Genomic DNA, 27,940 nt, shown 5'->3' on the forward strand with positions numbered 1-27,940 from the left:
CAGGCAGGAAAGAAAACATAGCATATCCATTGCAGGTCACCACCACTATTCCATCACTGGCCAATGTAGAATTGCACTTAGAACATAATCTGGAAGAAAAGTGTTTCACACACATTCTCTAAACTCCCTCTGAAACTCTCCTGTTAGCTGCCTCTGTTTGGGTTTGTCTAGCAAGTGATTTTTTTTTTATAGCAAGTCTTCCTTCACAGCTCAGCTCAGCTCTACTTCTCACCTCAGACCTCAGACCTCATATAGTGGGCTGATCAAAGTTCCAAGGGTCAGTACCACATAACCCTTACTGAGCCATCAACAAACAGACTTGTCTCAGGTACTTACTCAGACGCCCATGACCCAACTATTCAGCCCATACAGAAACAAACAAACACAACCCACAGATGAACCAAATGCACCACTTACCAAGTCCAAGCACAGAATCTTTCAATTGTGTGTAGAACTATAAAGACGATGTTAGCAAGCTATTTCCTAGACTAGATTAAGTCCCTTGATACCCTGGTAGTCTTACTGGCTGGAATGGTGAATTCAGGGGGCAAGTCAGAAGCAGCACTAAGACTCTAGCTTGTGCAGAAAGCAGTGGCCCATCTCCTCAAGTGAGTCAAGCTTCTAGGACAACATCACACCTGTGTTCCTCTCTATCCACTGGCTCTCAGTTTGCTTCAGATGGCCAATTCAAAGCCTTGGTGCTGATTTTCAAAGTCATCAGTAGATGAGGACCCAGCTACATCAGATACCAGAGGTTAAATCTTGGCTTCACTGAAGTCAATGGAAAAACTCCCATCAACTTCAGTGGCTTCATCCCATGTTGCCACCTGCCAAGATAGCTGTGCACCTTTGGGATAAAGCTGCTAACAAAGCTGAGAATAAAGCACATGAGAGCTGGAGATAAGGTATTCTCAGTTGGAGAGGTTGATTTGTAGAATGAGGTACCAGAGGAAAATAGACTGATTAAAAGTCTCACCAATTTTAGAGCGTGTGCAAGGCCAGTCTAGTTGATAAAGGCTTCTCACAATACCCTAAGTGTAAACAGCAAAACAAAAAATCCACCATCAAAAAAACAAATTGGAAAAGGACACTACCCAAATCTCAAACAACCCAAAAATCTTATAGTAGTTACTAGAATCATGGAAGAATGAAGAACAGAACTCTTGACAAAGTTCACGTTGCATTCAGAGCCAATTTACATTGGCAGCACTTAAATACTACAGTGAGGGATGCTATAGGGAAACCTAAGATGGGTGTCTTCCAATGGCTCTGAAGATTTGCTAGCAGTCATAGAGCTCTGTTTATCAAATCATTACTTTAGCACCAAATTCTGATGTCCTTACTTAAGAGGACTAGCTTCTAATTCCATGAGTGGTCCCATGGACATCACAGAGTAAGGTGCTCATCAAGATGAGGAAGGATATCAGAATCTGGCCCTCAGAATACATTTTCAATTGTTACATTACGTTCTTCAGACAAATGTCTAGTTAATTAATCTGTTGTATTTTAATCAAAGAAAAAGTTTGGAAATCAGATTAGGGTCATATAAGCATCCCAAAATTCAGTTATCTGAACTTTTTTTAGAGCTTCATCCCTGCCCAATTCTCCCCCCGCCCCCTCCATTCTTTCACTCAGACCCCCTTGAACAGGCCCAAACATCTCTGGGGGGTTTCGCCTTCCTCTATAGCAGTGGTTCTCAAACTTTTGTACTGGTGACACCTTTCACATAGCAAGCTTCTGAGTGCGACCCTCCTTAAATATATAAAAATGTGTTTTTAATATATAACACCATTATAAATGCTGGAGGCAAAGTGTGGTTTGGGGTGAAGGTTGATAGCTTGCGAGCCCCCATGTAATAACCTGGTGACCCCATAAGGGGTCCTGACCCCCCAGTTTGAGAACCCCTGCTCTACAGCATGGGGCACGGGTCACTTGCAGATTTAAACTAGTGTAAATGGTGAATTCTCTGTAACTGGAAGTCTTTAAACTGTGATTTGAGGACTTCAGTAACTCAGCCAGAGGTTAGGGGTCTATTACAGGAGTGGGTGGGTGAGGTTCTGTGGCCTGCAATGTGAAGGCCGTCAGACTAGATGATCATGACGGTCCCTTCTGACCTTAAAGTCTCAGAGTTTATTTACTCTGACTTCTATTGGATGAAAAGGAGCCTTCTCACGCCTCTCCCCACCAATTTTTTTTCCAAGGTAGCCACCAGGCCCATTTTCCCCTTGTAGTTCTTTAGAGGATGAATCCTGTTACTCCCCCAAACCTACTCTCCCAAGAGCTTCTGGGGGGCAAGAGGCCTGCCTGACCTATATTTTGTTGGCAGCAAAAGCTGAAGCATTTCTCTTAGTCTGACTGCTCCTGCACATGGACCATTCTAGCCTTTTGGGTCTGAGAGGTGAGTGGGAATATTTTCATGCTGCATCGCACTCTAGGCTCGGCACCTCAAACTCAGGCTGTGTCAAAAAGTTCATGTGCAGCAACAGGGGGACCAACATACACCCCACCCCACTCAGAGGATGCAAAGAAAGAGGATTTGGAAAAGAACAACGCCTTCAGGAGAGTGAGAAAGGAGACTGGATTCCCCAGAGAGCCACAGGAGTGAAAGGGAGAGGGCCAACTCATTGCCAGTTCCAGAGCAGGTGTGGGGACCCTCAGGACAATTAAGCTGAATTAACAGAAAATGTGAATTTAAAACACGCTAAGCCTCCATGTGGATGCTCCCAGTCACATTTTAAAGTAAAGGAGTCTAAGGCTACTTTACTTCTGAATTAGAGCCTCCTCACAGGGGATTCATGCACTTTAACTAGTGCACTTTAAACTCACATCTTCAGCTGATTCTGCTTAACTTTCCTGAGTGATCCCATCTAGACATGTCCCCAGATGACAAAGAGAGGGAAGGGCAAAGAGCACTTTACTTCACTATCTCAGAAAAAACTCAAGGTAGGTGGAGGAGCCTGGATTTTTGGGGTGTGTGTGTGAGGATTGGGGCAGGGCATTCTGTATGCAGGGAATGGGGAGTCCAGGGTCTGTGGGCAGGTCCAGGGCCGTCCTTAGGCATACACAGCATATGGCTATAGAAAAGTAGCGGGAGATAGATATATTAGCTCCAGGCTAAACAAATCCCTGGTACCAGGATAAGTTAAATGGCAGCAGCTCCAGGTCAATTAAGACACCTGAGGCCAATTAAGAACTTTCCAGAAGGTGGGAGAATGCTAGGTTGATTGGGACACCTGAAGCCAATCATGGGCTGGCTGAAACTAATTAAAAGCCTCCCAGTCGGTCACGTGTGGGTGGATGTCAGAAGCTGTGGGAGGAAGTTGTGCTGTTGGAGAGACTGAGTAGTACACACCATATCAGGCACAAGGAAGGAGGCCCTGAGGTAAGGGTGAAGTGGAGCTTGAGGAAGTGAGGGCTGCTGTGGGGAAGTAGCCCAGGGAATTGTACGTGTCATGTTTCTAAAAGGTCAGCTACCATAGCTGATACTATTAGGGTCCCTGGGCTGGAGCCTGGAGTAGAGGGTGGGCCTGGGCTCCCCCCGATTAATCACTGAGACTGGGAGACAACAAAGACTGTGCAAGGGAGGATAGCTTCTCCTCACCTCCCTTGCTGGCTTATGATGAAAATGGCTCAGTAGACTGTGACCCTTGTCTCTAGAGAAAGAAGGGTTACGTGGAAGGTCATAGTGAGCCTCTGAGTCTAGCGAAATCTGCCAGGAAATGCGGGACCCACAGAGACAAGGACAGAGCTTTGTCACAGAGTACATTTATATATATATATATATATATATATAATTAACTTAGAAATACTAATTAAGAAAATGTAAAACAGAGAATAGCTGCATCATGTATTCCATAGTATTTAATGTTGTATTCAGCAGGATAGCTGACTTTCCCTTACTACAAAGTTTTTGCAAATCTCTGACAAACTTCAAGGTATATCCAAAAAACCTGTGACTGACATTTTTTACTCCCAAATTTAATGCTTTTAATTAGGTATGTTCTGCATGTCCCGTCTTCACTATCTCGCATGCAGTGGAAAAACATGCTCCATTTTCTTTAGAAAGAAATTGCAGAAGAGTGGTATTTTCAAATGTCATTTGCTTCATTTGGGTTCAGGGATTTGGCTTGAAGGGGGTGAGCAGGAACGGGGAAGGAAGAGAGGAGGGAGACAGTGGGGAGGGGCTGGGCCTAGGCAGAGCGGGGGGCAACTCCTGGGGCGAAGCAGGGGTGGAGTATGGGTGGGGCCACAGGCAGAAGAGGTGGGCCTCCCTAAGCGGCAGCTTCATAGAATCATAGAATATCAGGGTTGGAAGGGACCCCAGAAGGTCATCTAGTCCAACCCCCTGCTCGAAGCAGGACCAATTCCCAGTTAAATCATCCCAGCCAGGGCTTTGTCAAGCCTGACCTTAAAAACCTCTAAGGAAGGAGATTCTACCACCTCCCTAGGTAACGCATTCCAGTGTTTCACCACCCTCTTAGTGAAAAAGTTTTTCCTAATATCCAATCTAAACCTCCCCCATTGCAACTTGAGACCATTACTCCTCGTTCTGTCATCTGCTACCATTGAGAACAGTCTAGAGCCATCCTCTTTGGAACCCCCTTTCAGGTAGTTGAAAGCAGCTATCAAATCCTCCCTCATTCTTCTCTTCTGCAGACTAAACAATCCCAGCTCCCTCAGCCTCTCCTCATAAGTCATGTGCTCTAGACCCCTAATCATTTTTGTTGCCCTTCGCTGGACTCTCTCCAATTTATCCACATCCTTCTTGTAGTGTGGGGCCCAAAACTGGACACAGTACTCCAGATGAGGCCTCACCAGTGTCGAATAGAGGGGAACGATCACGTCCCTCGATCTGCTCGCTATGCCCCTACTTATACAACCCACCGCCCATGACAGCAGGTAAGAGCCAGTCGGCTCCTGCACACCCAGCGTGCGCCACAGCCTTCTTAGGCAGGGGCTGTATTCACAGAGCTGAATGCGCTGGCGCTGCGCATTCTGTTTGAGGGAGAGGGTACAGGGGTCTCTGCAGGGAACTGTGACTCTCCGCTGCCATGAGGTGGGCCGGGCGTCTCTGTATCCTTTGCTGCCTCATCCCTCTGCCCTCTCCGCCCCCGGGCTGTGAGCCCGGGCTGCTGTTGGGCATAGGGGCACCAGTTTAATAATACTGTGTAGGGCCCCATAAATCCTAAGGACAGCCCTGGGCTGGTCTCTGGGATCAGGCTAGCTGAGTGGTAGAGGAGGGGTAGGACGTGGTTTGACCCCAGTCCCAAAACTGTTACTGGGAGGGAAAGAAGAATGTAACTTGATTAATTTAGTACATCCCATTTTCAACCAGCCAGAAACTAGAAGTTCAAAGATTCATACATTCATAGATTCATACTAGATTCATATATTTCAGAACCTCAAAGGATGTTTGCTTCTATTCAGATTTGTTTCAGATGAAAGGCTAGAAGGATTCTCACTTTATCCAAATCAGTTTTCCCATCCTTAATGCCTTTCTGATTAGCTGCTTACATTTAGTAGAGAAAGGCCTAATCCAAAGCCCACTGAAATCAATGAGAATCTGTCCACTGACTTGAATAGGCTTTGAAAAAGCTCTAAATTGGAATACATAGTGAAGATGTATTAATAATGAGATAACACTTAGCACTTACGCTGCACAACACTAATGGATTAGACTCCTAGTTTGCATTGCATAAACATCAGTATACTCATAACTGCTTTTGAAGTTGTTTTTAAGAGCTGATGTCTTTTTGCTGAGTAATTGGTAGCTTGGGTAACTTGTGCTAAGTAGATTTCAGTTTGATAATTCTGACATGCAGTTGTAAGCTGTAACAGCAACTTCCTTTGCCCATATTTGGAAATGTAGATTTTGTGGGGCTGATTCTCATTTACACTGAGACCTCTTACACCACCGTAGCAGTGTAAGAGAGCCATTCAGTGGACATAAATGTAATAAAATGGGGCTCTAAATGTCTCCCTTTATGTTTAACTTTGTAGAGGATTTGTCCATAATAATGTACAGTTCTCGTCTTTTTTGGGGCGGCGGCGAGGGGGACATATTTAAGCTCCACCCTGGAGACACTGCACTCTGCAGAAATAGCAACAAGTCCCAAGTGATGCACATAATGAGCCTGATCATTGTAGGAAGTTCAAAATTGCACTTCCCTGAGCTCTGGGGGTTGTTGTACTCTAAGGGGATTCACTCCCAGAGGAGGACAGGCAGCATTTCCATCACATCCTCAGGGATTTATGCCAGGGGATGCTGGCTTTAAAATTTCCCATTGGTTACAGAGGAGCCCGGGGCGTTCTGCCCAAGCAGAACAACACCCTTTTGTTTCAGACTGAGCTGCCTTCTGCCTCTCTGCAATCTTAATTTGGTCCATTTGTGCATCTGTGTTGTGATAAGTCTTTAATGACATGATCAGATCCTATTTATCGCATTCATGGCACAGAATGAACTTGCTTTGGGCATGAATCAGGGCTGTGTAGTAATGGAGACGGTTGTAGAAGTTGGAAGCTCTGTGCTATTTGTAGGACTGGGACAGACGCGTCTAGGCCTGCACTAGACTAAAGCGTCCCCCCCAACCCCTCCCTCAGGTAAGGGGGAGGAACCACTAAGCCCAGGCCACAGTTGAGTGTGTGAGACAGTGAAGGAGAAAAAAGGAATGGGAAAGAGGTCAAAGGTTAAAAATGAGGGACCCAGAAAGGGGCACTGAGCAGAAAACCTGGACAGCTCCCCTGCTCCTAAAAGTCAGTGGACACTGCTCAGAGGAACTCTGACTGGAACCATGATTGTATAAGGGATGAGAAATAGGCTCCAGAGCCAGAGAGTACCCCCCACCCCCAGCTTCCTCCTCCTGGAGTGATGGATGGCCATCTTGGCTGGTGGCAGGAGGAGGTTCCGTCACTTTGTGGGGCTAGTGATGGGATGTGCATAGATCAGGAGGCAGGGGGAGAAATGCAGCCAGAACCCCAGTAAGAGGTTCTGGAGGAACTGGAAGAGCCATTGCAACCTGGGGCACATCTATGTAGGGTGAAACAGGGCTTTCCTCTCATTGCAGAAGGAACAAGTGTTGGTGGAGTTTGTGAACCACACCAGATACACACCTGTGCTCATGGCTCCATGGAGGAGCTTCCAACTAATATCCCCAGCAGGTTGTGTAACAACAGTAGAGTACAGACAGTCCCACTGGGGTTGCTCAGGCTCCGCAGGTGGCAACCGGTCCCGCCACATGGTGTCAGAGTGGGACATGAGGCCATGGAAGTGGATGTGATGTTCTCTGATCCTGGTTCAGAGGTGGACTGGCTGGATGTCATGCAGTTGGCCCAGGTGGCATGTCGGGGTAGCCAGGGAGGCTTGTGGGGTAGGGGCCTGATGACGGGGGCCAGGGTGAGGGATGGGCAGAGGGCACCGTCCTGCAGGACCTGCTCAAGAAAAGTGAGAGAAGCAGGAGGCAAGGCTGCCTTCATTTCCTGGAGCACATGACAGGGAACACACAGGGTGGGCAGCCCCATGAGCTAGCTGAGCATTGCAGGGTCCACCCAATCACTCCAATCGCAGTCCAGGAGGTCTCTGGTTCTTGTGGCACCAGCCAGGACCATCCTCCAGTGCACCAAGAGGAACTCTACCACCTGCGCACAAAGGTGTGAGTTATGTATGAGGGTTCTGTGAGGAGGGCCTTCCCAGTGCGGGCCACTACAGACCTGTTTACTGAAACTAGCTTCCGGGTTCTGAATAGGTAAAAGACCAGCAGCACAGAGGGGTCTCATGAGAAACCTCTTTGATGGAGATAAGAGCTGCTTGTTGTATGAGTCCTAACAGAGGAAGACATTTGCCAGTATGCTCCGTAGCAGACTACCTACAATGTAAAGGAGTCTCTACAGGGCCTGGAGGCGGAAGGCAGGGACCTGGCTCTAGGTGCATACAAGATCTGTCCCCTCTCCCCCAGGGGGAGACTCAGGAGGCTGGTCAAGGTCCCTGTGGGAGGGCTCAGGAGGTTGAACTGGTGCCAGAACACAGACCAGATTAGCTGGTTGATAATCAGCACCCTTCCCCAAGGGGAAAGGGGCCAGAGCAGCCCCATCCACCTCCGCAACTGGCAGAGGGGTGTGACAGATGGTGATGGGGCGGCAGGCAGGATTGCAGCCACCTGGGCTTATGCTCTGGAGGCTGAGGAGCGAGCATCCTTGGCGCTGGTGGAAGGGAGGGCAGGGGGAGCCATGGCGAATGGTTGGGCCATGCCAGTGACCGCTGCCGCCATGGAAGGAGCCTTCTGCCTGGGGATCTTGCCCTTTTTCCTATCCTAGGCCCTTTTTGCCAACCAGAGAGGGTTTCCGTGGTGGCGGTAGGAGTTTTGGCAGTGAAATCCCTGCCTATGCCTGCTGCTGCACCAGTGGAGGCAGTGTTGGTGCCAGAAGTGGCGGGGGGGGGGGGGGAGGCAGGGCGGGAGAAAACTGAGGTAGGGCAACAAAGGTTCCTCTCCCTCGGTCTGCCACCTTCCATCCACGGATGAAGCCGCCAGAGCAGAAGCCTTGTGTGTGGCCAAGTTGGGCTCTGCCATCGAGGGCAGGTGGTGGGACAGATACCAGAGGGGAGGCTAGAAATGATAAAGGGGAAAGTAGGGGCAGGAAAGATGGAGGTTGACTCCTCCCACCCATTAGCCTACATGTGTGGGGGACAGGGTGTAATCAGAAAATGAGGGGTGGGAGGGGGTGAATTAAACAAAGAAGGTTGGGGTCATAGCAGGCAGTTTGGGGATGACCAGCTGCTCTGGGAGTGAGGGGCAGATGTAGGTGTGAGAGGGTGCAGTGGAGGGGGGGAATCACAAGTGCTGGGAATGTGCAGGTGCCTGGGGTGAATGGGGCAGTGGAGGCAGGGAACAAACAGTAATGGGCAGTGGCCTAGACAGGAAACAAACAGGGAAGGGGGAGACCTGGGCTGGGCAAGGAAGGAGAGTACCAAACAGTGTGGGGCGGGGGGTAGGGCAGGGTGGTGAAGCTATCAAACAGCAAAGTGAGGGGGAGCTCTGGGCAGGGCAGAAAAGGCAAGTAACAAAACTGGGGGGTGGGGCAGCAAAATGCAAGGAAAGGAGAACCATGCATACAGAGGGGGGAGTGGGCGAGGAGGAGGAGGCTCACCAGCCCAATGCAAACTGAGTGGTGGGGAAGAGTCCGAGGGAGCACGTGCTCTCATGTGCGCTTGTGGTAAGGTGTCTCTGCAGCAGTAATCCAAGGACTGGTGGGTGGAGACAGTCCAGCTAGCAGATGGTCAGTAGCAGGAATGGATGGGTGGGTGGGGGGCAGGAGTGCTCCACATGGCTGCCCCTATTCCCACCCGCAGCCCCACCCCCAGCAAGATCAATAGCAAGCCCCATCCTCAGAGTGTCAGTGTGTAGGAAGGAATGGTGCAGGGGATTGCAGGAAGGGAAAGGGAGTTTCATAGGTAGGGCCCTACTGAATTCACGACTGTGAAAAACCCATCATAGACTGTGAAATCTGGTCTCCGCTGTGAAATCTGGTCTCCACTGTGAAATCTGGTCTTTTGTGTACTTTTACCCTATACTGTAAAAGTCCCTATACTATAGGGTAAAAGTATACAAAAGTACACAGTGTTTCTCAAACTGGGGGTCCTGACCGAAAAGGGGGTTGCAAGGCTATTGTAGGGGGTTTACAGTATTGCCACTCTTACTTATGTCTTGTTGCTGGCAGCAGCGCTGCCTTCAGAGTCGGGCACCCTGCCAGCAGCCACTGCCCATCAGCCACCCAGCTCTGAAGGCAGTGCAGAAGTAAGGGTGGCAATACCATGACCCCCCTTTCAGGCTGGGACCCCCAGTTTGAGAAACGTTGAGTCTTAAGAGCTTTACATGTTTATATTTTGCCATTTTTAAATACATATTCATGTTCTGTTACAAAGCTGTGAAATTTAATATTTAAATATCTGAAACCATGAAATTCAAGATTTTAAAAATTCTATGACTATGAAATTTACAAAAATGGACTGTGAATTTGGTAGGGCCCTATTCAGAGGTAAGGCAGTTGAATGCTGCTCTGGGGAATTGGATTCTATCCCTGCCTCGGCCACAGAGTCCCTGTGAGATTCTGGGCAAGTCACTTAAACCAAACTTTTCACAGATGGCCACTAATCATATTCCTCATTTTCTTGAGACACCTGGGATCTGATTTGCTGAATGTCTGAGTGCTCACAGCTGCAAATGAAGTCAATGTGAAGTGCTATCTAATGTGAAGTACAGCTGGTTAACATTTTTCCAATGAAAGTTTTCTATTGGAAAATGACGATTTGAGGGAATTGAAATATTTCATGGGAATGTGTCAATTCTGTCAGAACGTTCAGTGAAAACCAGGCAGGCTCCCCAGGCTCAATGTCTTGTGACTCAGACTGGCTGCCTTGTCTCTGACAAACACCTGAACTCGGCAAAGGTCGTGGTGTTTGGATCCACAGCTTTCACACTTTCATGTCATACCCGCTCCCGGTATATCTGACCACAACCATTCAATTGTACGCAACCCTAGCTATTTTTAAATCTGTGATGCTCTTTGCTGTCGTATCTGAGCACTTCTGATCATCCACAGACTGCTCAAACGTTGTGACTTGAGGGCATCGCTTGGGTGTCAGATATTATAAATTTCTTTTGAAAAGGTTTTCCCCTCCCTCTTTTCAATAAACGACCTACTTGTTTCTTACTACTCATTTATTGAGAAAGTGTGTCAGGAAGGAAGTACCCACCCAGTCTCAGGCTATCATGCACCATCTCTTAAAGGTATCTTTATCACAAGTTAGATTGCAAGTGGTTTTGTAAAAAAACAAAAAAGAAAAATGTGCAGTATCTTAGTACACATTGTAGCACGTACGTACAATAATGCTTTTGATTTTTTTCAAAGTGCTGTAAAATACATTTACTGATTAACCTTCTCAAAACCCTTCAAAGGTACCGAAAATTTATTATCCTCATTTTACTGCTGGGGAAATGGAGACCGAGAGGTTAGGTGATTTGCCTGATAATATCAGTGCACTTGGATTAGAACCCTCGCTCCATGTTGCATACTCTAAACACTAGGCAACAGTTCCTTTTGTTATAACTATTCCCTGAGATCATAAAGTAACAACTGGATTTGATATCAAAGGGGCCTCAACCTGTGGCTGGATTCTGCTCTTGGTTATGCTGGTGTAAAATTAGAATAATACCTTTGAAGTTTGTGGAATTATTCCATATTTACTGCAATGTAAATGAGAGCAACACTTGGCTCTTGGTCTCCAAATGTTTATGGATCTATAAGTTTGTGTGCACAAGTGTACATGCAAAATTCTAAATTTGCACTTACCAATCAGATAGTTAGATGTCTAATCAGTGAGAACCTAGTTCATATGCCGCTTCCAAGTCGATGGCCTGTGGAGTGTAATACTGCAGGAAGCAGGCTAGGAATGAGCGTAAGAGCTGAGGGGAACAGATAGGCTTCCGCAGAGGACACTGGGGCAGGGAAAAGACACAAGTGATATGTTGAGCATGTGTTAAACAGCTTTATTTTTGAAGAAATAAAACCAAAGCCTAGGAGAAAAAGGACCAAAATCCTGTGAATGGAAAGTATTCTTCGATCCACGGGACAGTGCATTAGCCCACGGGGTTACACTGCTGTATAATTTCCTTTTTGTACAATTTATATGGACAGCCGGCAAGCCTGATGGAATAGTGTGGGGGAAGGGGGCAGAAAACAAGTGAGGAGATAAAATAAAATATATGGAGAAGTGGTAGGAGCAGGAGGCACTCAGCCTTTCAGGGCAGAGATGCTGCATAGGAAGAGCTCAGGAACCCTGCATGACAGGTGCCTTCCTCAGCTGCAGAGCTTCTAAGGAGAGAAGTCTCACTTGCAAATCTGCTTCCTTTGAATTTTAACAGCACTTCAGCTGCGGACCACTGCTCAGAACTCCCCTGAGACAAGCTCTGCCTGACAAGAGACCTTCCCCACCCTGACCCTGAGCTGCTCTTGTTGCTGCTGCATAACACCAAGGGAGGGGGAATTTAGGATATGTCTATACTGCAATTAAAAATCCACAGCTGGCCTGTTACTCAGGCTATGGGGCTCAGGCTATGGGGCAGTTTAATTGTGGTGGTGATGTTCAGGTTCAGGCTGCAGCCCACGCTCTGGGACCATCCAACCTCGCAGGGTCCTGGAGTCTGGGCTGCAACCTGAGCCAGAATGTCTATACCACAATTAAATAGCCCCTTAGCCTGAGCCCAGCAAACCTGAATCAGCTGGCATAGTCCAGTCACAGGGGTCTAACTGCAGTGTAGACATACCCTTACAGCCAATCCATGACAGCAGCATGGGTATGGGTTTGGGTTTGGGTTAGGCTATACAAGACCAGTCTCTGAAACCAGAAAGGTTTGTAGCAGTAGGCTGCTGGTGGTGGGTTCTCGTCTTTGCTGGGTCTTGGCACATAAGTGAGGTATAATACATTGCATAGTAAAATGAGCCTTGTCTATACATGTCCTGTCAAAGCAGTGTCAGTGAAAAAGGAGCATAAGCTTTATGCTTTAAGACTGAATATGCCAGTCAAGTAAATACTGATAAAGCGGAAATAAAATTTGCATGACCAGATTAAACCTTGTCTTCATGTCTTTTGGCTTTTCCCCTATTACAGATGCTAATCACCAGTCTTTGCTTACTCCTAAGTCAAGGGATGTGCATCATTTTAGGTTCAGCTATTCCTCTACCCCTCACAAACGTGGTGTTTATTTTATTGCTGTCAATTATTTACTTTAGAAATGCTGAACTGGGAAACAGGTTTTAGAAAATGTTCCAGAAACACATTCCAAGGGAGTGCAGATACCTGACAATAACACATTTCTTGTATTCCTAATTTATAGTAATTTACGTCCCATAATGCATTGTTTTGAGCAAGCTAAGAGAGATGCCTTTTTCTATGCATGTTGAGCCTTCCTGAGTGCCTGGTTTGTTTCCAGAATAAGTTGTGGCAATATATTGCCTGGTGTACTTTTCTGTATCTCTTGACATTCTATGTTCTAAAATAGAACAACTACTAAACTCTCTGGATGATGATTCGGTGCAATGACTAATATAATCTGTTCCAGATCAAATACATTTTTTAATTATGTGGTGCATGTTCTCTGGATGTTATTGGCACATCTTGTTCTGAAAAGATGGTGACATTTTCACTGAATATATCAGGCATGCATCTGCAGAGCTTCTTCTTTATCTTTCGTCGAAACTCTTTGGAACCAAAAAAATAAACAAGTGGATCGAAGCAGCAATTAAGGCTATTCAAAGCCAGAGACAGCTTATATTCCACATAAGCAGTCTTATATTGGGTAGTAAAGATGAAATGGATGATTGATATCACAATATTGGGCACATAACACACTACAAAGACTGTAAGCAACACTATTATCAAATAAATTGTCTGCTTCTTAATTTCCCTTAGTTGTGTGGGAGGGGAATTAAGAAGAGTTCGAATGACTAAGGTGTAGCAGAATGCCATTATTAGCAAAGGTAGGAGAAAGCACAGAAGAACTTGAGAGCCAAAATAAGCAATGAAATGATTTCTTGAAGGAAACATAGCTTTGGGCAATATATCAAAACAAGTGGTTATCTGCAGCTCCTCTACCTGGAAGGTTAGCTCTGTCTTCATGAGTGGGAAGTGCAGCAGTAAAACAAATATCCAAATGATGATGCATGTCAGGAGAGCTGTTCTAATGGGTCTCATGGCCCTGTGCTTCAGCGGGTGAACAATTCCCAGGTAGCGCTCTATGCTGATGCTCGTCATGGTTAAAACGGAACAGTGCATGTTTGCATAGAATAGCACAGTTATGATGCGGCACAGAACCGGTCCAAAGGGCCAGTCATTTCCCCGTAAGTGGTAGACAACTTGAAAAGGGAGGAGTATGCTGTACAGCAAGTCTGTGATTGTCAGGTTAATGGAAAACATGATGGTGGGAGTCCAAGGCCTTGAGTGGCGGCAAAGGAACCACAAGGAGATAGAATTGAGGGGAATGCTGATGGTGAAGATGAACAAGTAGAGAGCTGGCAAAGTGGTCTGCAGCATTTGGTTCTTAAGCATCTCTATGGTGCTGTTTGGCAGTGTTCCCATGATAGTGAGATAGATTCAGTGATCTCTTCTGGATTGGGACAAATGGAAAAGCTTCAGGCACCTTTTCCCACAAAAGAAGAATCTCGAGATGGTAGAGATTAGACCTGGTTAAAAAATGTATTTTTGGTGAATTTTTTTTAAAGAGCAAGTTAATCTAACACATGATAAAACTCTTAGTTTGTTCATTCCCACCACATTAAATCATATTCACTCTGCCCTTTGGACCAAAGAATAGTTTATAGCTATTTTCTAAAGTGCTTAACGAGTTTTGTTTCTAGTGCAATAGCAAGATGCAAAATCCAGCCACCTGAGCATACATCACCAAGAATGGCTGCTATATCTTAAATAGGCTTAAAGCTTTTTCCTCCAAAGATGTTTTACCATGCCCATTCTTGATCCATTTATTATCTTCTCCACCTCCTCCTCCATTCCACCTTCACCACCCCCCCCCCTTTATGCAGGCCCTTTCAATTGGCTTTAATAGTTAACATTTTTAGAGGGAGGTGTGACAGTGGCAGACAAGGTGCTAGCTCATGCCAAGGCCCAGGGCCTCACTGAACGCAGACAGATGAAAGCTGGAAACTAGTCTGGCTCCCCTGTGGGTTAGTTAAAATAGATATTAGTATTATAAGAATGTGTTTAGTGTTTAGAGTCATGGAATGCTTCTAGAATGCTGCATGTATTAATCCTACTTATAATATCTGTGTCCCATGGTATAAAGTAATATTGAGTGTTTGCGTTGTAAACCTCTGTCACCAAACAGGAAAAGAAGCATTAATTAAGATAAAGTTTCAGAATAGCAGCCGTGTTAGTCTGTATCCTCAAAAAGAAAAGAAGGGCTTGTGGCACCTTAGAGACTAATAAATTTATTTGAGCATAAACTTTCGTGAGCTACAGATGAAGTGAGCTGTAGCTCACGAAAGCTTATGCTCAAATAAATTTGTTAGGCTCTAAGGTGCCACAAGTCCTCCTTTTCTTTTTAAGGTAAAGTGTTTGTCCTATGGGCCACTGAAGGCAAAGGAGGCATTGTGCAGCAGCAAAGGACAGAGATTTCATTCATTACTCCCTCCAGGAAGGGGAGATCTGTACATGAACTCATCACATCAACTTGGATTCTGGGGTGAAGGGAATAAAAATCCCGGAAAAGGAGGAACTGGGTCTCTGTATGCTGTCTGGACTCTGAGGGGCAAAGATTCCTAAACATAAGCAAGAGATCCCCATGCTGCTTGGCATGGGTCAACCCTAAAGGACATACACAGCTGCTTTTAATAGAAGCTTGTATTACCTTTTTAAATCTAAGTCTGTAACTCATTTGTGTGTATGCTTACTTGTTGTAATCTTGTAAATAACTCTCATTTATTTTCTTAGATAGTAACTCTTTAGTTAGTTTATTATAGGATTGGCTACAGGTTTTGTCTTTGGTTTGAGATCTGAGTACAATTGTCAGGTAAGTGACTGGTCCTTTGGCACGAGGAGTAACCTGAATATTGTTAGAGACTAACCAATTTATTTGAGCATAAGCTTTCGTGGGCTACAGCCCACTTCATCGGATGCATAGAATGGAACATATAGTCAGAAGATATTTATATATACCAAGATATCCTCACACTTACATGTCAACTGTCCGAAACAGGCCATCTTGATTATCACTTCAAAAGTTTTTTTCCCCCTGCTGATAATAGCTCCTCTTAATTAATTAGCCTCTTACAGTTGGTATGGGTACTTCCACCTTTTCATGTTCTTTGTATATATAAATATCTTCTTACTGTATTTTCCACTGAATGCAACCGATGAAGTGAGCTGTAGCCCACGAAAGCTTATGCTCAAATAAATTGGTTAGTCTCCAAGGTGCCACAAGTCCTCCTGTTCTTTTTGCGGATACAGACTAACACGGCTGCTACTCTGAAACCTGGATATTGTTGTGATGTTTGGTGTAAAGTGACCATCTATCACAAAGTCCAGCTTGCCTGGGTGGCAAGATAGACTGGAATGCCCAAAGGGACTGTCTGTGACTCCATAGTAAGGCTGTTGTTGTGCTTTAGGGGGTCATGCTTGTTACCGGGTTGGTGAAATCTAACGATAGGACATACAACCAGTTTGGGGTGTCTGCCCTGCCTTTTGACAGTCTGCCTTGAGGTCGGCACTCATGGTTCTGAGCCACTCCAGACATCGTGACAGGTGGTTTGTTACCTTACTGTATTTATGTGTATTTTACGTTATTTTTCATATTATGGGGTGTTTGATAGGGGGTGCTTTATACATTTTGGGGGATTAACTTCAACAAACTTGTACTCAAAGTTAAGTATTTGCTTAAGTGCCATCTTGAACATTGGATACTATTCTGAACTGGGGTCTAAATCTTTGGTGATTCAAACCCAAAGGGTTGAATCCAGAGGGGCTAAGTACTTGTAACTCCCATGTTGATGTCCTCATTCACAGTATGCAATGTAGTAACTAGAGCTGTGTGGATAATGGATATTCTTTGGTTTGCTGGCAATTCTGAAAAATTGAAAAACAATTGTTTTGGGTTGAACCAAAATGATTTTTAAATATTTTTTTCAGTGAATCAAAAAGTCAAAAAGAGTTTGTTTAAGGGCAAGCTCATTGTTTTGTTTTGGCAAAACTGAAATATTTCATGTTGATTTTGACCATTTAAAAACTTTTTCATTGTTTTAAAAATAAAATTAAAGGAAATATTGAAATGCAGTTCACTTCAAACCAAAACATCAAAACATTTTGTTTTGAAAATGTCAGAACAAAATGTTTTGAAATTTGTTGGAATTTTTTTGTGGTGGGGGAGATTATTTTCAACCAAAACAATTTGCTGAAACCAACATGAATTCAGGAAATGTTTTGGTATCACCAGATATGCATTTTTTCACCAAAAGTATTTCAGCCGAAAAATTTTGCCCTGTTCTTGTAGAAACATGAATGAGGGCATGATCCTGAGAGGTGGTATGTATCCTCAACTCATATTGAAGTCAAAGGATTTGAAAATGCTCAGCACCTTACAGGGTCAGGCCCCTCTGTAGCCCCTCTGCCTAGTGGTAACAGATTCTAGAGAAGAGGTTGGCAAACATTTTGGCACGAGGGCCACATCGGGGTGTGAAACTGTATGGAGGGCCGGGTAGGGAAGGCTGTACCCCCCAAACAGCCTGGCCCACACCCGCTATTCGCCCCCTCCCACTTCCCGCCCCCTGACTGTCCCCCTCAGAACTCCTGACCCATCCAACCCCCCCTGCTCCTTGTCCCTTGCCGGCCCCCGCCCCGGGATCCCACCCCCATCCAACCCCCTCTGCTCCCTGTCCCCTAACTGCCCTGACCTATCCATACCCCCACCCTCTGACAGGCCCCCTGGGAGTCCCACGCCCTATCCAAACCCCCCTGTTCCCTGACCCCTGACCGTCCCAGAACCTCCGCCCCATCCAACCGCCCCTTGGTCCCTGTCCCCTGACTGCCCCATGGGACCCCCTACCCGACCCCTGCACCGCCCCGCACGAGTGCACCACCGTCACCGCCCCCCTTATCATGCCGTTCAGAGCGGCAGGAGCTCGCAGCCCCACTGCCCGCACTGCGGCGTGGCTGTCGGGGAGGGGAGACAACAGGGGAGGGGCCATGGGCTAGCCTCCCAGGCCAGGAGCTCAGGGGCCGGGCAGGATGGTCCCACGGGCCGGATGTGGCCCGCGGGCCATAGTCTGCCCACCTCTGTTCTACAGTTTTATAGGTCAATTTTCTGTTGGAAAACAAGTCAGTGACATAGAGGCTGGGTATATTCTTAGTGCAGCTTATTTATTTAACACTAGCTACACCTGTCTTGAAATAGAGGTGGATAAACAGCATGCGGGTAATCCCCTCTTTTAGGAATCTCAGGACAAAAACCAATTCCTTGTTTCCAGGAAGCAACTGTGCCTCAAGAATTGACCCTGATTAGAGAGATTAAGGGAGAAGGAAAATTTCCCTGCCATTCACCACAGATCCCGCATGAAGGAACTACATCACTAAGTAACACAATAAAAACATTTCTTCCAAGGCTGAACCATGCTCCAATGTTATATAAAATAATTGGTGAGGTTGTGTAACAGCACCACCTGCTGATTTCTGCAATAACAATATTAAACTGGATCTCAGATATCTTTTTAGTAAATATAGAGTTTTGAGAAATTAACATCTTCTAAAGGCTGTTGCAATTGTCACGTGACTCCTATGCAATTATCCTCAAATGTTGTAGACCAGGCTTCAGCGTTCAAATGACAATATGATTAATGACTAATTCTGCTCCTACTAAAGTGAGTGGAAGCGGGAACAGGTCTTGTATATAGAGCTCTTGATATTTTGGAATCTGGGAACAGACTGACTGGAAATTATAGTGCTTAATATATCCTTAGTAAAATGCACGAATGAGTGAGCACATGAATGTCAAAGGATTTGAGAAAAGATCCTCCGCTAGTGTGTATTATTATAGCTCAGGTGAAGTCATTGAAGCTTTGACAGTTTACATCAGATGAGGATTATCCCCTTGGTTCTTTTTGGGTCCCGTTCTTCTTCCAAATGGCATGGATTGAAGTAGAACAGAACAGAGCACATTGATGGAGGAACAACAAGGCTCAATACTACAAATCTGTTTTGTTGATTGACACCAACCAAATTACGTGCAGTGCATTACATGCAGGGTCTTGGTGCTTAGTGAATACAAGTGACTGAGACAATATTGATTGAAAGTGGGACGGAATGAAAAAATACTGGGAGCCAAATATTATTAATAATAATGAATAATAAATGGATTTCTTCACAGAGCCCCAAGTCAAGAGAGGATTCTGCACTTTTGATTTAGTCTAGGAAGTGCTGCTTCCTAAATTGGTGCCACTGAAGTCAGCCTATCAGTATTTCAGTTAACCACTCTGTCGTTACCAGGGGTAACTTTGGAATGGTATTTCTAAAAGTGATAACCTCGGCAATCATGATGTTCATATGTTTGTATGTAGGTGGGGAGGCTCCTGAATTTCCTCATATTCTTAAGTATTTTACACCTCGCCTGGAGTATTTTTCTAAGTACACCCACATCAAATGTATTTCATATTTTCCCTTGTTATATTTACCCCATTGCTGAAATGTCTCCTGAATTAACCACAGCGTTGTATAACATTGTATCTTTCTCAATTCTACTCTGGTTAGGCAGCCTTCAATTCTGTCTTCTTTCCTAATATTAACTACTACCGTTGTTTGAAGAAGCCCAAAGCAGTGAGGGCCACGAGCCCTCAGGAGACAGTGAAATTAAAAGGTGGGAAATTGTGAGCCAGTGCAAGGAATCCTTTTTCACACAAGATTCCAAAAGGGTTCGGACATTTATGGATGTAAGCAGTGTCAGGATGAGCTCCACCCTGACATCTGGTGGTGAGGTGTGGCAAGTTGTGGAAAAGAACTTCAGGGGCCGATCTCATTTGCATAGGCACACCCACCCCGGCTAGAATGAGGCCATAGCTGCCCGAATGGTCACTTTGGCTGCTGTGGGATCCCCAGTGTCTCTGTTATTGGGGCAGGAAGAATAAATTGTTATTACCCTGATTATGGGAACTGTGCTTGGAACTGTGCTTGGCCTTTTGTTATGATGGAGGGACTCACCATCAACTAAAAGAAAAGGAGTACTTGTGGCACCTTAGAGACTAACCAATTTATTTGAGCATAAGCTTTCGTGAGCTACAGCTCACTTCCTGCTGTAGTTCACGAAAGCTTATGCTCAAATAAATTGGTTAGTCTCTAAGGTGCCACAAGTACTCCTTTTCTTTTTGCGAATACAGACTAACACGGCTGTTACTCTGAAACCATCAACTAAGTAGCACTCGCTAGGCAAGGGTCATGGGTTCCAAAACTCTGTGAATTGAGAGAGGTTGGGGACAAGTATTAATACTTGGTGGCATGGGCCCCTGGGTGAGGGCCTTACATGCTAATTGCACTTCCTCCTCTCTCCACTGTGGAATATCAGAGCTAATTTTGATTCCATTAGGAGTCTAGTTACAGGCTGCTGAGCTCACTTTGGGCTAATGGTGCACCAGCACTGAGGCTCCCCTACTACAAGCTGAATTCACCAAAGAGCTGAACTGACTAAGAGCTGAAATCACTGAGCATTGTGTTAAGTAGTGGGGGAGCCTGAAGATATATTGTGGAGAAGTTTGCGGGACGGCTGGAGTGCCTTGTGGACAGGCTGGTGGAGCAGTTCATAGGATGGCGGGAGCTGCTGGTAGGACGCGGAGCAGTTCGTGGGACGGCGAAGCAGTTTGTGGGCCGCGGAGCGAAGGCCTATGGAGCTGTGGGGCGGTCAGCTTCAGATCATGTAAGGTGCCTTTTACCCCCGCCCCCATCTCCACCCAGGTTGGGAGGTAAAACTCTGCAGATAAACTTTTGAACTCTGGGGTTCCCCTGACCAGGGACAGAGACTTTTGGGTCATTGGACTTTTGGGACTTTGGGTGATTTGGGGTTGCTGGACTCAAGAACCAAAGGGAAAGGGCATGCCCCAATTTGCTTGGGGTGGGTTTTTTGCTCATGGGTTGTGTTATGAATCCTGTTGGTGGTGTTTCCCCAACATAATGCCACATTGTTTCTCTCCGTTATTAAAAGGCTTTTTGCTACACTCAGACTAGGTGCTTGCGAGAGGGGAAGTATTGCCTCTTGGAGGCGCCCAGCGGGGGTGGTATATATTTGTCCCAGGTCACTGGGTGGGGGCTCGAGCCGGTTTGCATTGTGTTATTGGAATGGATCCCCTAGATATTGAACCCGGCCCTTGTTGCTGCCAACTCTGACGGGCAGAAGGGTTACATGTAGTATACAAATATTCAGAGTTATCACACTTAATGTCGACACAAATTTTGAAAGGGGTATTAAGCCTTGTGCTTTAGGGCTTAAACCAGTCAATAACTATTAGATACCAGCATAAGACCTATGTGGGGAGCTGATTACTCCACATCTGTCTTCTGTGGGGTTCCCACACCTTGCTCTGAGGCATCTAGTAGTAACCACTGTCTGCGACAGGTTGCTGGACTAGATGGACCTTAGGTCTGATCCAGTATGGAAGTTCCTGTGTTCTCTGAATAGTTGTATTACCCAGGAACAGACCAGAGACCATATTGTGACTCAGAGATGAATAAGCTGGTTCATGGTTTCCCCTCTTCCCAGGGTGGGGAATCATTTGCACCAGTGCTGTACCTGGCACAGATTACTTTCCCCTTCATGCCAGCTCCTGTGCTGGCCAGAACATTGGGAGGGCAGAATTCCTGCCCGTCTGCCCATTCCCCATGCACCAGCACAGGAGTGGGTGTTGTGGATAGCTGTGATATAGGTAGCCCACATAGGGTTGCCACCTTTCTAATTGCTGGTAACTAGACCCCCAAAGCCCTGTCCCCTGCCTTGCTTCTTCCCCCCAAGGCCCCATCCCTGCTCCACCTCTTCCCTCGAGGCCCCATCCCTTTTCTGGCTCTTCCCACAGGTCTTGCCCCCTTTTCTGCCTCTTTCCCCAAGGCCCCACCCCTGCTCTGTTTTCCCCCCTCAAAGGCTCTGCCCCCGTTGCTCGCTGCTTTCCCTCCCACCCCCCATTACTCGCTAGTGTCTCAAGGAGCCTGCCTGAAGGTAGGAGGTGGCCGCGGCTGAGCAGAGGCTGGTGTGGGTTAATGACCTGATGCCTCCCCCGGCCCCACAGTAACCAGACTTTTGGTTTGGGTGCCAGTTAGGATTGCCAGGTCCCCTTTTTGCCCAGACTTTCCGGTTGAAAACTGGGCACCTGGCACAGAAGCTAAAAACTGGACTGTCTGGGTAAAACCCAGACAGGTGGTAACCCTAAGCCCACACAGGATGTGGAGGGGATGTGACCGTTTCACCCTTATTATAATGCAACAAGCTGGGCAGGAACTTCTGACTTTAGAAAAATAAATCAAAAGTTAAAAACTACAGCACATACATCTTACCATTTCCATTTCCTTCCAAAGTGGGATTCATTAAAAAGTCAGCTTTTAACTCGCTGTACTGGTTTCTACTAAATTAAATAGATAGCATATGAATCAATATACAGATACAATGACATACAAAAAAATCACGTTTGTTTAAGATATATCATTTTTTCGAAACCAGCAATTTCCCCTCCCCACTAATAACAAAAAGTTAGAACCTCACTACCTGGCATTAAGGGTTTGTGAACAAGCATTTTAACAAACATGAATTTTAAAAAATGAAGGCTAATACATCACCGAATGTACCTTGTTCACTTATGTGGTGCCCCTAGCCCCTGTTTGCCAGAAGCTGGGAATGAGTGACATGATGATGAATGATGGATCACTTGATGATTACATGTTCTGTTGATTCCCTCTGGGGAACCTGGCACTGGCCACTGTCAGAAGACAGGACACTGGGCTAGATGCATAGGCGCCAACTTCTCTTGGCGCCAGTGGGTGCTCGACCCCACCTGACCCCGCCCCGACTCCACCCCTGCCCCGCTCCCATTCCAACTCCTTCCTCAAAGTCCCTGCCCCAACTCCGCCCCCTCCCTGCCCCTATTGGACTCCTTCCCCAAATCCCCGCCCCGGCCCCACCTCTTCCCCGCCTCCTCCCCTGAGCGTGCCGCATTCCCACTCTTCCCCCGTCCTTCCCACAGCTTGTTATGCCGCAAAACAGCTGTTTTGTGGTGGCAAGCACTGGGAGGAGAAGCAGGGACATGGCGCACTCAGGGGAGGAGGCAGAAGTGAGCTGGGGCAGAGGGGCAGGGCCGGGAGCTTGGCTGCCAATGGGTGCAGAGCACCCACCAATTTTTCCCCATGGGTGCTCCAGCCCTGGAGCACCCACGGAGACAGTGCCTATGGCTAGATGGACCTTTGGTCTGACCCAGTATGGCCGTTCTTATGATGACAAGTGTAGTTCAGTTTTAATTCTTCATTATATATTAACAAAGGTTCTGTGGGATAAGTGTACAAGTAAGGAAGATTTAATAATATGCCACCTCCTTATAGTACTATTCTCTTCATTATTTGTTGAGAAATAAAGTGAGACCACTGGATGTTTCTGGATTAGCAGAGCGAGAATTGCCACATTTCTAGTATACTGATGGTAAATACATAGTAGCTCTATCTAGTTACTTGTGTGGTTCCAATAACCACAGTGTCTGAGCACCTCACAAACATTAATGGGGTGGATCCTCAGGTCTGCTTAGTTCACTTTGTGTTGCTTTCTCTGCTGGCATAAATTTATGCCTGGCAGAATTCTATTTTTAAAATAATTTTGATGGATAATACCAGGCATAAATTTAAAACTAGGTATATCAAACAAGTTTATTTTTAAGCATTTTTTTCTGTTTTTATTGATTTAAATTTTCACAGTTGCATGAAATTATGGAGGGAAGGGGTGTCAGACAATTATTGAATGGCAGTAGACTTTCAGATTCAAAATGTTAAAGCTGTATAAACCATTAAAACACAAATTGTTTACGTGTGTCAAAATATACAAAATAATATAGCTCAATCAACAAATCATACCTGTTTTTACTATTCATTTGCTAGTTCATTTGTGACCAGCCTAATTCAGAAGTCTAAATCACTGGAGTTTGACTCTATTAAGTTCTCACATGACATTTTTCTTACTCTATCTGTAAATGTTAATTATTATTGAAGGAAATATTTTTCTTTGGTTTGTGTGTGTACAGTGAAATTGATGTTTACCGACATTTACCAATACAAGTCTAATCCTTCCAAGCCTGCATAAATTAAAGCTGCCCCCCTGCAGCTTTTCTTTAGAGCAAAATCAGTAAGCTGACTCAGGGAACTGCAACTGGCATTCCCTCCCCTCACCCCCGCACTCCTCTCAAGCTCTGTACAATGACTAATGCAACCCTAACAAATAGAGCCTCATAACACTGCTGTGATATTATCCCATTCTACAGATGAGAAAATGATGCACACAGAGGTTAAGAGTGGCAAGACTGTGACTTGGACTAAATGCTCATGTCGGGAGCGAGAGTGTCTGTTCCTTAAGCCCCTACCTCGCCTACCTGGACTTTGAGTAAATGCGGTTACCCACCTGAACAAGGGGATGGGGCGTGGGGTAATGGGCAGAGTCTTGTCTCCACACACATGCCTCTCCTCTACCATTGGCCAGAGTCTAGGTATATCAAAGCAGCAGATTTACTACTGCTCCAAGGGACAAGGGGGAATTTTACTTGGAAGTGTTCAGAGGTGTGTCTCCGAGGGCTTGTCTTCACTGCAACACTTATCTCAAGGGATCTGCACTCAGGATTACCCCACGTCAGTTTGCCAAGCTCGAATGAGAGTGGTCACACGGCGACACAGCATTTGAGCTACACGGTGCACATGTTAGAGCAGATTTAAAATATGGGCCTGAAGTACTGCTGCCTGTAGCAGCTTGTATTTCAGGAAGACTAGGGCATGGGGGCAATAAGATGGTGACAAGGTAGAACCATTCTGCAGCATTTTTACTGAGCATGGTTAGCTGAAGATAGCACTGCCAACCTCAAACGTTCAGAAATTCTGAGCTAGATGTAAAAATCCTAAAATTAGCTTAAAAGTCATGAGATTTTTTTAAATAATACATGTTGCGTTTTTACTTGCCTTATGGGTTTTCAGCCATTAGGGTTCATAGTTTCAACTATTCCTCCACAACTATGGGAGCTAGAAACTAAAAAATGAGAGCTGGAATTCTCTGAAAAATCATTTGACTCCAGGAGCTGGATCTTTAAGAACACCAAATATCACTAAACTTGCCATAAATGAATCACGAGCATAAGCAATACTTTCTCTTTACGCGGTTCTGTTGGGCTTAAATCCATGGAGAAAAGCACTGGTATATTAAACCAATTTTATTTATCGTGGAGGAGAAACTTTACTCAGCAGAATCAGACATTAAAAACATAGTAAGTAATAAGATGGCAGATCCTCAAGCAGTTACACTGGCTGCAGAGTGAGTGCACTGAGGTGGTGCATGTTTTATATGAAACCTTCTTGGGAGAATGTCACTCTACAGAGGTAGCACAGAATTGTGGGCCACCAACTAACTTGTTTAAAATCAGCAGAAGAGAAAAGAAAGAGGTCAGGAGTCCATTATATATAAAATTACATTAAAAACTGTGCTAAAAGAACATTAAGTTTGCAAAGTCAAACACTCAAATTTAGGAAATGCCATCATGCAAAAATTAAAACAACCAAATTAGTGTTTGGTGATTTTTCCATTCTTATCAATGGGTAGCTGCAATGCGGCATTTCTAATACCAGGTGGTGCTATAAATGTAAATATAGTATACCCGGCAAATACTTCTAGCTTCTCCTGGTTGCAAAGAAAACCCATAACAAGCCAAAACACCTCTCCTGATATAATCCTTGTTCTGTTCTTTTTGTAGTAAAGGCAGAAGAAAGGCAAAAACCAGCTCTGCAGGGTGCATCCTCCAGTTTCTCTTTTGCTGTGTTTCCCTTTGGAGCATTGTACTAGTTTTCAAGAAGGGCTTTGGATATCATTAATATGTCTTTCTGTGTTAACCCTTTCATAGCTTTAAAATCCCTTGAATAGCTCTCGCACTTGCTCACTTGCCCTCAGTGCTGAGATGGAAGTGTTGTTTGCACTCCAAGTACTGTGTGTACTGAATGGGTTACACCTGTTGGAACAGTGGGTGGATGTGTTTTGGCAATGAAAGGATTACAGGGTTTGCTAGAAGCTGAGGGGGATAGTTGCATGTTGGACAGAAAAGTTTACACCAGCTGGGTCATGAATGGGAAGGAGAGGGAGATGGGGCGTGAACTCTGCCATTTGATAATATCCCTGCACCTCCACTGCTAGTTTCCTTTTTGGGCCCTGATTAATTGAAAAGAATCTCATCTCTGTTCCTTTTCCTTCCAGTCTCTTCCCCCTCGTCTGGTCACTCTGCCAGTTTATCCTGAGCACTCAGCCTCCCTTCCTCCATTTTCACTCTTGCTCACCTTTCCCAAGATGTCTGATGCCCAATGCCTCTCCGCCCTGGGCAGTTAGAGCCCACCTGCATTTCTGTCCAGATGAAAGGTGTGTTTATGAGAAGCTGCCAGTGGGTAGGGAACCCAGCAGCTCTTGGGAGCAGGACAAAGGTAAGCTGCGGAATGTTGGGGAGGATTCTCAACACGTAGGCATCTTTTTTTTGGGGGGGGGGGGGGGATATTTGTGAGGTACTTTCTGTCCTAGTGATGACTTTCAAGGATATCTGGGCAATGAAAAGGGCTAAATCGGCCGTTCTCAAACTGTGGGTTGAGACCCCAAAGTGGATCGTGACCCCATTTTAATAGATTCGCTAGGGCTGACTTAGACTTGCTGCGGCCCAGGGCCGAAGCCCGAACCCCACTGCCCGGGGCTGAAGCAGAAGCCTGAGTGCTTCAGCCCTAAGTGGCAGGGCTCAGGTTACAGGCCCCCTGCCTGGGGCTGAAGCCCTTGGGCTTTGGCCTCCTGCTTGGGGTGCAGGGGCTTGGGTGGGCTCAGGCTTCGGTCCCCCATCTTGGGGTCGTGTTGTAATTTTTGTTGTCAGAAGGGGGTCGCAGTGCAATGAAGTTTGCGAACCCCTGGGCTAAATGAAATCTTAAAACCTCCAAAGTATGTAAGCTCTGCTGGGACCTGATAAAGTTTTCAAAGTTCAATATTTTCATAGTGAATAGCCCTAAAATTAACATCAACCAACCTTCTTACAAATACTCAAAAAGCGTTAATTCTCCTCAAGGACAATGGGATGAAACAAATGTCGAGTTTCCAGACCAAGCCATTTTTGAAGTGTTATGTTAAAAACCTCAGACTGAGTAACTTTTAGATCTTCCAAAACAACTTGTGTACCTAATCTCTGGTTAGATGGAGATTAGACAGAAAACAAGGTTTGGTTTTTAGAAGATGGGTGGATCAAGGGTAGGAAGTGCCTATGATGAGGTGTATGTACCCTGCCTCTAGAAAGATCAATAAAGGATTACTGGGTTTCCTTATACGCGAGCTAAAAAACCTACCCTGCAATGCAGGAAGTGTACAATCTATCAGGCCTACAGGTTGGTGCTGACAATTCAGTCTCCTGTAGAAAGAGACCTTTAAAAGGAAGTGTTTGGGGATATAGGATCCAGGGAAAAACACATCAGCGTGAATTGAGAAGATTTCTGCCCAGGGCTGGTAGTGTCATGAATGAGAGACTATGCTGAATCTGCTTTGGACTCACAGGACTAATGGAGTGGTGCCTGCTGGAACCCCGAGGCATTTGTTTTCAGTTAACCTTTGCAGGGGCTGGGAAGGGAATCCTGTTTAGTGGTTATGCCTTTGCTATGTGAACTGTGCCAACAGTTGGACAAGTGGGGAACCTGCTGGGAGCAACACTCTGGTCAAAATTGGGCTTTTAATAGAAAAATAGTCATAACCCTACCCAGGGGTTTACTAAAATGGGTCAATAACAAAGCTCTAGAAAATACACTGTAAGGAATAGCCATGGAATAACCCTAGGAAACGGGCTAGAAGGGACCCACACGTGATGGGGCTTTTGGTATTTAATGTCCATGATTTTATGCTGATCCTATGTTCAAACCTTAACTCACTGCCTCAGTTCCCTACCAAGCCTATCAAGGGCTGCACAGGTGCTCAGGGCTGCGGTGGGGAGAAGCGCCTCTCCCCCGGTGCCAGCCAGGTCTAGAGCTGCTGTGGTGTGGAGAGATGCCTCTCCCCCAGCCCGGCCCAGAGTTGCTGCAACGGGGAGAGGCACCTCCACGCCACCCCCAGCCCAGGTGCTGCTGTGGGGAGAGAAGGCTGGGGGCAGTCCTCTCTCCCCGCTGAAGCCCTGGGGC

The 27,940-nt window shown here is 45.9% G+C and overlaps 1 protein-coding gene and 1 long non-coding RNA gene across 6 annotated transcripts in view; one reads left to right on the plus strand and one right to left on the minus strand.

The window, feature by feature from the left end:
* LOC122464005 overlaps positions 1-27,940 on the plus strand; it is a 78,342-nt gene that overhangs the window by 24,912 nt on the left and 25,490 nt on the right. The gene's annotated exons all lie outside the window — the stretch shown is intronic.
* LOC102941417 (P2Y receptor family member 8) overlaps positions 11,520-27,940 on the minus strand; it is a 52,496-nt gene continuing 36,075 nt past the window's right edge. For 2 of the 5 annotated variants that reach the window (XR_006287829.1, XM_043537753.1), the window contains 2 exons: positions 22,082-22,149; positions 11,520-14,232 (listed from right to left, as the gene is read on the minus strand). Coding sequence is in view for 4 of the 5 variants with exons in the window: in XM_043537753.1 (XP_043393688.1) it covers positions 13,127-14,128 (1,002 nt within the window). In the remaining variant the exon portion in view is untranslated. Of the gene's footprint in view, positions 14,233-22,081; positions 22,150-27,940 lie in introns of those variants that run through there. The other 3 variants (XM_037899611.2, XM_007063231.4, XM_037899604.2) reach the window with 2 other exon arrangements.

This window comes from Chelonia mydas, chromosome 1 (genome assembly GCF_015237465.2).
Source record: "Chelonia mydas isolate rCheMyd1 chromosome 1, rCheMyd1.pri.v2, whole genome shotgun sequence".
Classification (NCBI taxonomy): Eukaryota; Metazoa; Chordata; order Testudines; family Cheloniidae; genus Chelonia; species Chelonia mydas.